We start from the raw sequence: 12382 nt of genomic DNA on the forward strand, positions 1-12382 counted from the left end.
GTGCTGGAATGGATGGTAACTCTGTGAGTTGATATCCAGAAATGAGCTGCTGAGTCAGTCATGCAGAGATATAGGAAGCAAGTAAGAGAGCTCTGTGAGCTGAGAACTGTAGATTAAACACACTGGTGCAATTGAGCTGATGTGCTGGAAAGGATGGTAACTTTGTGAGTTGATATCCAGAAATGAGCAGCTGAATCAGTCATGCAGAGATACAGGAAGCAGGTAAGAGAGCTTTGTGAGCTGAGAACTGTAGATTAGACACACTGGTGTAGCTGAGCTGAGGTGCTAGAATGGATGGTAACTTTGTGAGTTGATATCCAGAAATGAGCTGCTGAGTCAGTCATGCAGAGATACAGGAAGCAGGTAAGAGAGCTATGTGAGCTGAGAACTGTAGATTAGACACACTGGTGCAGTTTAGCTGAGGTGCTGGAATGGATGGTAACTCTGTGAGTTGATATCCAGAAATGAGCTGCTGAGTCAGTCATGCAGAGATACAGGAACAGGTAAGAGAGCTATGTGAGCTGAGAACTGTAGATTAGACACACTGGTGCAGCTGAGCTGAGGTGCTGGAATGGATGGTAACTTTGTGAGTTGATATCCAGAAATGAGCTGCTGAGTTAGTCATGCAGAGATACAGGAACAGGTAAGCTGGAGCCATGGAGCCAAGTCTTCATATTGTCAGGGCTGACAAACAAAGAACAGGCAGCTGTTGGCCCAGGTGCCTTAAATAGTGATGTGATGACAGGCTGGACGAATGGGAGCAGAGAGGAGGAGATCTATCTGGCAGGACGGATTTGCGCATGCGCGTCCATCTGATGGCCGCCGCAATCGGTCGGATGCTGCGCCCAGCGCTGTCGGGGATCCCCACTTTTGGCAGGTGAGAGTATCGAGCCTCTTATATTAGGGCGATATGTGATAAGAAGACACTAACAGAAGTCAGGAGGTTGGAGGACATGAGAAGCGATGAAGCTGACACATTGTTAATAGAGCAAATTTATTGCAAACATCTGAGATGACGTGAAAATGCAGCTAGAACTGCTAAACATGCAGAATGTCAACTATACTTTTGAGGACTTTAAAAGAAGGGTCAGAGACTGTGTGGACGATTAAGATACCATTGTAATTCTGCACATTGCGGAGAAAGTACCCCAATGAGAGTCTTAACCAATACACGATGCCAGAATTAGAAAATAATTTAGCAACAATGAACATTAAGGTGACTGAAATGTGTAATAAGTTCAAATAAATGAAAATGGGGCCTAGACAAGACATAGAGCCATATTATCATCATCATCATCATCACCATTTATTTATATAGCGCTACCAATTCTGCAGCGCTGTACAGAGCATACATGTCATTCCCATCAGTCCCTGCCCCATTGGAACTTACAGTCTAAATCCCCTAACAGACACACAAGGGTTAATTTTGTGAGCAGCCAATTAACCTACCAGTATGTTTTTGGAGTGTGGGAGGAAACTGGAGCACCTGGAGGAAACCCACGCAAACACGGCGAGAACATACAAACACCTCACAGATAAGGCCATGATCGGGAATCAAACTCATGACCCCAGTGCTGTGAGAAGTGTTATCCACTGAGCCACCGTGCTGCCCATATAACAGACCCATGAGGAATAACACCACTCCTAAGAAAGGAAGACCTAATGACAAGTACTATGGGCAAGAGAAGCCCATATGCAGATACTGGGGGAAGATCAGACACCTTGAACGACAGTGTTAGCCAAGTACCCTTACAGACTAGTGTAGTTATGGAGCTTTGAGGAGAAGTGTAGAATCAAAGAAAACTTAGAAATATTAGAATGAAAGAAGAATAAACGGGTTATAAAAAGATAGAACACTTTAAAATAATAGCTGATTTACATATAAGTATTGCATTTAAATTATCCATGGGGAAGCTGCAGTGATACAGGCTCCGTTAACCTTATAAACCGGACCTGACAGTGACAAATGCATTCCACATTGTACCCAGTAGGCCAGACGCCATCTACATTGAGTTGTTTTATCAATGGCTCAGGAGAAATTACTATATATATATATATATATATATAAAATATGTTTTGTAATTCATTCAGTTAAAACAACCTATACTACCCTCTGCTGTTCCTATAGTTTGCGGAAAAATACTGTGGCACAATATTTGTTTTAGACTGGTGACTCATGTATAAACTGTTTTAGGTTTTTGAGTTTCCTAAAGTGTTTTACATAATTCTGTACTGAGAGTTACATTGTATTATGAATAAATAATCTTGTTTAATCTTATTTTGTTCTTGATTTTTATTTCTTATTCTTATTACCTAGAAGGGATTTTCTACCAATAATATTAACTTTTGTAAAGTTTCAATGATTACAACAACAATTTACCTTTTTTCTAAAAGTAGTTTTTCAAAAATTCTGCTTCTTGGAGAAACAAGTCTTCAACATCTCAATTCCAAGTAAGCAAATGAATTTGCTATATGGGATATAGAAGAGATTTCATCTGGGATGACAACTGGAAGGATTTAAATAAATATTAATATGTGGTGATCTTACTGTTATCCGTATTTATACTTAAATCTAATGAAACAATATCAGCTTTAGAAAATGTATATGTAAGTTTAAAGTTTAATTCTAGATTATTTAATTTCTGAATGCAATTTACACCCCCTTCCAAATAACTAGAATGTCCTCAATATATATCTTCACAGAATATGTTGTGGAGGAGATTCATCTCCCGTAACATTACTAGCCTTCCCCAGTCCATAAATAGCAAAGCAGGGTGCAAAATGAGCCCCCATTGCCGTGCCACAGATCTGGAGGTAATAAATCGCAAATAAAAAAAGTGTTCAAAGAAATAAAATAGATTAAATAGAAACTAAAATAAATGGATGATCTACAGACAAATCACTTGTGTTAAACATCTTGCAAACCTTTATCACGAGGAATATTTATGTACAGGGATTTATAGTGATTGTATGTTAATAGTGACAAGAAAGTAATGTGGGGACCAAATTAATGATACATTTGGGACTGCAGTGTTCTTTGTGAGGGTGATTTGGTGACTAAAGTTTGCAAAAATAAATCAATATAGTTACACATTTAGGCTATGAGAGAAATTATCCGGAGAGTATGAGGTAACTAATTTTATAGATTTTCAGTATGGGAAACTGTGACCGGATGGTCTTACTTCAGCCCCGGTCTGTAAGGGGAGGAAGACGGGAGATTGGATGTTATTCCTGCACAGTTTATCTTGGTTTCCTTCTCACCGTCAGTAACTAACTGTTACTAACCACTCTTACTGGTGCCACCTTTCCACCAGACACTCGCCGACTGCGAATGCCAACTGTGCAATAGTTGTAGGAGTCACTAGGAGTCACTAGGCTCATTTGCGTGGCCTAAAACCGCTTACTTCTGGGGTAGCTCGTATAGCTGCTGCAGCGCCTCTTTGCTGTGGGCTGCCTGGTACCTCCTGACCACTTACTATGGATCAGGACTGCTGGGTAGCGGGCAGAGAGTTGACACAGAGACGCTGGGCTCAACACAGGACAGCCAGGGAACAGATTAGAGCGTAAGCTCAAAAGCCCTGACAAACACTTTTCCACACTAGTTAGTGGTACTGGTGATCATACAGAAGTTCAGATGGAGTGATGCTACATGGTAAAACATAGCTCTTTATATACAGTTTTACACACATACCCTGGCAGGAGGCTATTCAGCCTCCTGCCCCTGTAACTAATCCCGGCAGCTTCATGCAGCCTGCACATAAATCAGCCTGGATGGGTCAACACCTTTTCACATTGCTGCTAGCAGCATCACAACATCTAATATATTACATCGGATATTTAACATCAGTATATAATATTCTCTAGACTTGAGATAATGCAATTTTATACTTTATAAAAATTTACATCAATCTGTGATTTCCCAAATCACCTGCTGTTTACATTGTTCAGACAGGTTCTAACACACAGGATGAAAAGGTAACGACTTCCTGCTGTACATTCAGGCTAAAAAAGTGTTGGTCACTCACAGAGAAAAAGGGTCTAAATTGCATGAAGTTACAAAACAGATTTCCTGCAACAAATGGCTATTGTATCAGAAATAAAAACATTTGTAATACAACAATGCAACACACAAAAAAAAAGTACATTTGCAATAATATCAATTGGCGCACTGCACCCCTAATTGAAATAAATATTTTCAATAAGTTATTGCTACCTGATTCAGCCACAGATATAGTATAAGGACAACTAGTGTATCTCCCAATAAGTATTCGTTTTCCAGTTAAATATATATGAAGATGGACACTATTTTCCTAATTTTACTTCCGGGTGCTTTACAAATGGGACTCCATAATAAAAAGACCCTTTTTCACTGATAACATATACACCGTGGTTCAATAAAAAGTAAGCCAAACTTTAATAATAATATTTTTAAAATAAAAAATACCCTCGTACTTACTTTTTTATTTTAATGACTTCTGGTTTTTATTTCCCGCCCAAAAAAGCAGATGATATTATAATAGAAAACAAAAATAAAAAAAAGTTGCAATTTTCTATAAAAATGCCTTTCAGTAAAGAAGATTTGCACATGATAAAAGGTTTGAGGGAATCCAAGAATTACAGCAGTCGTCAATTTCTATGAGAGTTCTATCGCGACGTTCTGCTGTCGCAGCATCTTCTATCTGTTATCAGAAATCTGGCCCCAGAAGGCTATTTTGTTTTTCAACAGAACAGCGCCAGTCCAAAGAACCAGGGAAACCATTGAAATGCTAACAAGAGAGACACCAGACTTCATTCCTCCCACACTATGGCCTCCGAATAGTCCAGATTGGAACCCTGACGATTATAAAGTGTGGAGCGTGATACAGGAGAGAGTCTACCAGAGACCAATCCATGATGTAATCAATCCCAAGCAACGTTTGTTGGAAGTGTGGACGGTTCTGGATCAGAGGATTATCGACGATTCTGTTGCCCAATGGCCCCAGCACCTCCAGGCTTGCGTGCAAACAGAAGGAGTACATTTTGAACATCTTCTTTAATTAAATAATCAAACCATACTACTGAGAGTTTCTTTACAAAATTATTAAAGACTATTTCCATGTAAAAATTACTTTGTTACAAAATCTAAAAAAATATTGTTTGCAAAATTAAATATTGGCAAATAAACTTTAAAAGCTCATATCTTTTATCTCTTGAATACATTTTTATAATATGTTTGAATCATATTGTTGGTTCAATTCTCTAAATATTGGAAAAGTTTTAGTATGATATGATCAGGCATTAGTTTTATATGAAATAAACCATTTGGCTTACTTTTAACAGTGTATATAATTTGTATAGAAATAATCTATACGGTATACATTATAAAATACTGACACCTATCTTATATCACCCCACCACATCACATACCCTCCTTATTGATTGCGTCTATACTTGTTTTTAATACTGATTGAATCCACACTTGCACCTGATCATCAGTACTTTATAATGGTTTGAATCTACTAAATGTTTTAATAGACTCAATGAATAAAAAAACATATTGCTGTTGAGATCTTTCAGTCATCGTTTTAGGCTGGTCCCTTTGATTGTAGCTTAATTCTCTTTTTCATTACTTTGCACCTGCTTGATTCCTCTATGATATACATTATACAGCCTTTCTATTGAATCCTACCTATTATCATATTTATGACATCCATTTGTCCTACCTGGGTATATATTGTGCCTCTTTTTGGAACATAATCAATTTCATCGCTTGTAAATTTGTTACTTTTTAATCTCACAGGTCCTCATTCAGATTTCAGCATAAATCCAGGTAGAAGGGCCCGATATCACAGTAGTGTGAACAGAGGCAGAACTAGGGAGCTGTGGGCCCCGATGGTGGGGAGGGGGGGGAGGAGGGAGCCGAGGACCCCCAACCCGCTGCATCCGCAACGCAGCGGGCCCCATTTTCTCCATGGGTCCCGGTGCTGCACCAATTGTGAGTGTTCTGCCATTGTGGGTGTACCCTGGAACGATGAACGGTTATCGTTCCAAAGCACATTGTATTGTTGAACCAGATTTTAAAACGGAACCAAAAATCTCGTTCAACGATGGAACCATGTTGTGCCGATTCTGCAGTGTGTAAGCTCTCTTAGCTATAAGTAGGAAGCATTGGACTCAGGTTAAAATTACTGTATTAACGGTAATATATTACCACAGTGGTATTCTGGGGGGAACTGAATTCATCTCTATCATCCCTCTCTGTGTCACTGCTCTTACTCTTCTCTATCATCCCTCTCTGTGTCACTGCTCTTACTCTTCTCTATCATCCCTCTCTGTGTCACTGCTCTTACTCTTCTCTATCATCCCTCTCTGTGTCACTGCTCTTACTCTTCTCTATCATCCCTCTCTGTGTCACTGCTCTTACTCTTCTCTATCATCCCTCTCTGTGTCACTGCTCTTACTCTTCTCTATCATCCCTCTCTGTGTCATTGCTCTTACACTTCTCTATCATCCCTCTCTGTGTCATTGCTCTTACTCTTCTCTATCATCCCTCTCTGTGTCACTGCTCTTACTCTTCTCTATCATCCCTCTCTGTGTCACTGCTCTTACTCTTCTCTATCATCCATCTCTGTGTCATGGCTCTTACTCTTCTCTATCATCCCTCTCTGTATCACTGCTATTACTCTTCTCTATCATCCCTCTCTGTGTCACTGCTCTTACTCTCCTCTATCATCCCTCTCTGTGTCATTGCTCTTACTCTTCTCTATCATCCCTATCTGTGTCACTGCTCTTACTCTTCTCTATCATCCCTCTCTGTGTCACTGCTCTTACTCTTCTCTATCATCCCTCACTGTGTCACTGCTCTTACTCTTCTCTATCATCCCTCTCGGTGTCACTGCTCTTACTCTTCTCTATCATCCCTCTCTGTGTCATTGCTCTTACACTTCTCTATCATCCCTCTCTGTGTCATTGCACTTACTCTTCTCTATCATCCCTCTTTGTGTCACTGCTCTTACTCTTCTCTATCATCCCTCTCTGTGTCATTGCTCTTATTCTTCTCTATCATCCCTCACTGTGTCACTGCTCTTACTCTTCTCTATCATCCCTCTCTGTGTCACTGCTCTTACTCTTCTCTATCATCCCTATCTGTGTCATTGCTCTTACTCTTCTCTATCATCCCTCTCTGTGTCACTGCTCTTACTATTCTCTATCATCCCTCTCTGTGTCACTGCTCTTACTATTCTCTATCATCCCTCTCTGTGTCACTGCTCTTAATCTTCTCTATCATCCCTATCTGTGTCATTGTTCTTACTATTCTCTATCATCTCTCTGTGTCACTGCTCTTACTTTTCTCTATCATTCCTCTCTGTCACTGCTCTTACTATTCTCTATCATCCCTCTCTGTGTCACTGCTCTTACTATTCTCTATCATCCCTCTCTGTGTCACTGCTCTTACTCTTCTCTATCATCCCTCTCTGTATCACTGCTCTTACACTTCTCTGTCATCCCTCTCTGTGTCACAGCTCTTACTATTCTCTATCATCCCTCTCTGTGTCACTGCTCTTACTATTCTCTATCATCCCTCTCTGTGTCACTGCTCTTACTCTTCTCTATCATCCCTCTCTGTGTCACTGCTCTTACTCTTCTCTATCATCCCTCTCTGTGTCACTGCTCTTACTCTTCTCTATCATCCCTCTCTGTGTCATTGCTCTTACACTTCTCTATCATCCCTCTCTGTGTCATTGCTCTTACTCTTCTCTATCATCCCTCTCTGTGTCACTGCTCTTACTCTTCTCTATCATCCCTCTCTGTGTCACTGCTCTTACTCTTCTCTATCATCCATCTCTGTGTCATGGCTCTTACTCTTCTCTATCATCCCTCTCTGTATCACTGCTATTACTCTTCTCTATCATCCCTCTCTGTGTCACTGCTCTTACTCTCCTCTATCATCCCTCTCTGTGTCATTGCTCTTACTCTTCTCTATCATCCCTATCTGTGTCACTGCTCTTACTCTTCTCTATCATCCCTCTCTGTGTCACTGCTCTTACTCTTCTCTATCATCCCTCACTGTGTCACTGCTCTTACTCTTCTCTATCATCCCTCTCGGTGTCACTGCTCTTACTCTTCTCTATCATCCCTCTCTGTGTCATTGCTCTTACACTTCTCTATCATCCCTCTCTGTGTCATTGCACTTACTCTTCTCTATCATCCCTCTTTGTGTCACTGCTCTTACTCTTCTCTATCATCCCTCTCTGTGTCATTGCTCTTATTCTTCTCTATCATCCCTCACTGTGTCACTGCTCTTACTCTTCTCTATCATCCCTCTCTGTGTCACTGCTCTTACTCTTCTCTATCATCCCTCTCTGTGTCATTGCTCTTACTCTTCTCTATCATCCCTCTCTGTGTCACTGCTCTTACTATTCTCTATCATCCCTCTCTGTGTCACTGCTCTTACTATTCTCTATCATCCCTCTCTGTGTCACTGCTCTTAATCTTCTCTATCATCCCTATCTGTGTCACTGTTCTTACTATTCTCTATCATCTCTCTGTGTCACTGCTCTTACTTTTCTCTATCATTCCTCTCTGTGTCACTGCTCTTACTATTCTCTATCATCCCTCTCTGTGTCACTGCCCTTACTATTCTCTATCATCCCTCTCTGTGTCACTGCTCTTACTCTTCTCTATCATCCCTCTCTGTATCACTGCTCTTACACTTCTCTGTCATCCCTCTCTGTGTCACAGCTCTTACTATTCTCTATCATCCCTCTCTGTGTCACTGCTCTTACTATTCTCTATCATCCCTCTCTGTGTCACTGCTCTTACTCTTCTCTATCATCCCTCTCTGTGTCACTGCTCTTACTATTCTCTGTCATCCCTCTCTGTGTCACTGCTCTTACTATTCTCTATCATCCCTTTCTGTGTCACAGCTCTTACTATTCTCTATCATCCCTCCCTGTGTCACTGCTCTTACTATTCTCTATCATCCCTCTCTGTGTCACTGCTCTTAATATTCTCTATCATCCCTATCTGTGTCACTGTTCTTACTATTCTCTATCATCTCTCTGTGTCACTGCTCTTACTTTTCTCTATCATCCCTCTCTGTGTCACTGCTCTTACTCTTCTCTATCATCCCTCTCTGTGTCACTGCTCTTACTTACTCTTCTATATCATCCCTCTCTGTCACTGCTCTTACTATTCTCTATCATCCATCTCTGTGTCACTGATCTTACTCTTCTCTATCATCCCTCTCTGTGTCATTGCTCTTACTTTTCTCTATCATCCCTCTCTGTGTCACTGCTCTTACTCTTCTCTATCATCCCTCTCTGTGTCATTGCTCTTACTCTACTCTATCATCCCTCTCTGTGTCACTGCTCTTACTTACTCTTCTATATCATCCCTCTCTGTCACTGCTCTTAGTATTCTCTATCATCCCTCTCTGTGTCACTGCTCTTACTCTTCTCTATAATCCCTCTCTGTGTCATTGCTCTTACTTTTCTCTATCATCCCTCTCTGTGTCACTGCTCTTACTTACTCTTCTATATCATCCCTCTCTGCCACTGCTCTTAGTATTCTCTATCATCCATCTCTGTGTCACTGCTCTTACTAAACTCTATCATCCCTCTCTGTGTCACTGTTCTTACCCTTCTCTGTGTCACTGCTCTTACTCTTCTCTGTAATCCTTCTATGTATCACTGTTCTTACTGTTCTTTATCAGCCCTCTATGTCACCCCTCATGGTATCGCTGCCCCCCTGTGACACTGCTGCCCCCAGAACAGCCGGATACACTGTAACACGCAGATTGTTACATTGTATCCCCACATTCGCGGCTCCCAGAGTCACCCCCCAGAACCCCGACCCCTCCCCCTCACTTTGTCTCTTTAAGCAGGAGGAGGGGGGCCGGGCCCCCGCGCCACGTGACCCCGCCCGTCCAATAGCAGGCCGGCCCCGGGCAGCACACCCACAGCGCTGGAGAGGCCGGGCAGAGCCGGGAATGTAACATGGCGCTGGCTGAGGGATGCCCAGGAGCGGGGCATGTAGGACAATAAGAGGCAGCAGAGCAGGGGGGCATGCACCAGGCCTGGACGTTCATGGACACAGCCCCCCGTGCAGACAGCGCAGGAGCAGCCTTCCTTCCCTCCCAGCCCTGCAGACCGCCAGCACAATGGTACTTCAGTCCCCTTCTCATTTGTCTGGATGAGGCCTGCAGTGTGGGGGGTGCAGTGCATGCTCTCCCAGATGTGGGGGTGATTGCATGTGAGTGCTGGGGGTGATGGCACAGAGGGAGCCTCCTGAGCTGGGCCTCTGCTTCTGGGGGCTCCAGCTTTTGTACTGATGCTAATCCAGCCACCAGCACCAAGTCCCCCCCCTTCATTATAATTTTATTCCCCTTCATTATAATTTTATTTATTTGCTCTTTGGGTGTTGATAAATCAAATTTGATCATGTGTCAAGTTTACATAATTAAGAATGCAGGTTTTTGTTTGCATTTTATTTTTACCTGTTTCCCAGCCCCTGTCTTCATGTTGTCAGGCAGCTTAGACCTTTTATTTGTGAAAGATGATTTACTGAGCAGCATAGTAACAGGCTTGGGTTTATGTATAGTGAGGTCCATCCATTGCAGATGTCCTCATCATTGCTGCTTTGACAAGTCTATAAATGGATGTCTGTGTCTGCAACTATTGTCCTATTTATTTCTGTTACAGTGTTTGTATGAACAATGTAGGTGGAGTTGTAGCACAAAGTATCTAGATGTCATTAGATTACTTTCCTAATATTGTTACACTAGAGGTGCAGGCCTGATGTCTGCCTTATTAACCCCCTCAGTGCAGAATGATACTGCTGTGTATTGTAGGCCCCTTTGCACCAAATGTTGGAACCACTTTGGAGATGTCTAACAAACATGGTTTAACAATCGCAGACTTTCCTCTGCTAATGAAAGACGTTTGTGTGATCATCACAACTTTTGTAGCTCTTTAGAGTTGTGCTGGAGAATTTACATAATTAATGAGGCTGGAGAGTGATGGGGCAGTTTGCTTGCTTCCGTTTACATTACAGAGTTCTGTATAAATCCAAGTTTATCTGTCACGTGCCTGATTAGAAAATAAATGTAACTGGCTGGGATGGAATCTAAATATTTGTACTGGGAGGTTTGCATTATAATCGGAATATCCAGATCTTCCTGCAGCGCTGCAGTATATATTATTGAGGTTGTACAGTGCAAAATAAATTTAGTGTCATAATCACTAGTTTACTAACGGATAATAATGTACTACTTAGTGCATGCTTAACCCTGCATTAAATTCATTATAGGAACCAGTCACTTTGTGACTTGGTGATGTCACTAGATTGTAGTGAATGGATAAGTTGCATTGGTCCAGCCCACAAAATGTCTGCCTCCAGTGTGTGCAGAGACACACACACCCCCCCTTTCCCCCCAAAAAGAGACATCTATCAGTAATAACATATCGGCAGGCATTTTATATAATGATACAAGCTATAACCTTTAAATCTGACAATAATGCAGGAAGATGCTGAACGTTTAGGCAGCACTGTACTATACAGCACCGCCGCAGACGCTTCTTTGACAGCGCCGCGGCTGCTGTATAGTACAGTGCCACTATATAGGGCACTTTTTTAGCGGAGGGGTTTCTGGAGTCCCAGAACCCCCCCCCCCCCCCCCCCCTGCGTGCGCCACTGGAAACTGGTGCAAATGAAAAAGGTGCTGTTGTTTTATGCACTTCAGAACAGCTGGCCCTAGGGCCACATGTGGCCCTCAGACCCTTCACCTGCGACCCCCAGCTCCTTCCTGCTTTATTGTCAAATTTGTTTGTTATTGCTTGTAACACTTCTTTACCTGACATTATTACGCCTGCTGATATGTTATTATAGATAGGAGTTTCTTCTTTTTTTTTTCCTTTCAGATGTTCTGACATTTAAAGCATAACATTACTGCTGATCAGCTCTGCAATATATACAAATATAATTATTTTTCAGATTTAAATTCACTTTGCAAATGGACCCTTTAGGCAGGGGTGTAGAAATGCTCTCTGGGAGGTACCAAAATATCTCATTGTTGGCATTCCTTCTCTTTCTGTGTCACGTCTCCAGCCCATCTGTGTTCACTGATAAAAAAACAAACAAAATTCAACATATCTACAGATTGATCTCCTGTAAATGTTATATATAGCCCGGTAGTAAATGCACGTTAAGTAAAAATTACTACATTTTGGGAACCATTGTAATAGAGTCAATAGATGCACTTATTCTCTGGCTTCCAGATGTGACTGACTCCTGAATTCTGTGTTACATTGTGCACCCCTTATATGCTGCAGAATGTGTTGCTGCCAAGCAGTTTCCTGGAAATATGGTAATGTGCAGTAAAGCACTTATGTGAATTTTGTAA

The 12382-nt window shown here is 41.6% G+C and overlaps 1 protein-coding gene across 2 annotated transcripts in view; it reads left to right on the top strand.

Annotated features, from left to right (window-relative positions):
• The first annotated feature begins 9931 nt into the window (after positions 1-9931).
• Positions 9932-12382, top strand: part of ZBTB47 (zinc finger and BTB domain containing 47) — a 46856-nt gene continuing 44405 nt past the window's right edge. For both annotated transcript variants that reach the window (XM_075214114.1, XM_075214115.1), the window contains exon 1: positions 9932-10144. In XM_075214114.1, the coding sequence (XP_075070215.1) occupies positions 9995-10144 (150 nt within the window). In that variant the 5' untranslated portion in view covers positions 9932-9994. The remainder of the gene's footprint in view (positions 10145-12382) is intronic.

The sequence above is a fragment of the Mixophyes fleayi genome, chromosome 5 (genome assembly GCF_038048845.1).
Source record: "Mixophyes fleayi isolate aMixFle1 chromosome 5, aMixFle1.hap1, whole genome shotgun sequence".
NCBI classification, from domain to species: Eukaryota; Metazoa; Chordata; class Amphibia; order Anura; family Limnodynastidae; genus Mixophyes; species Mixophyes fleayi.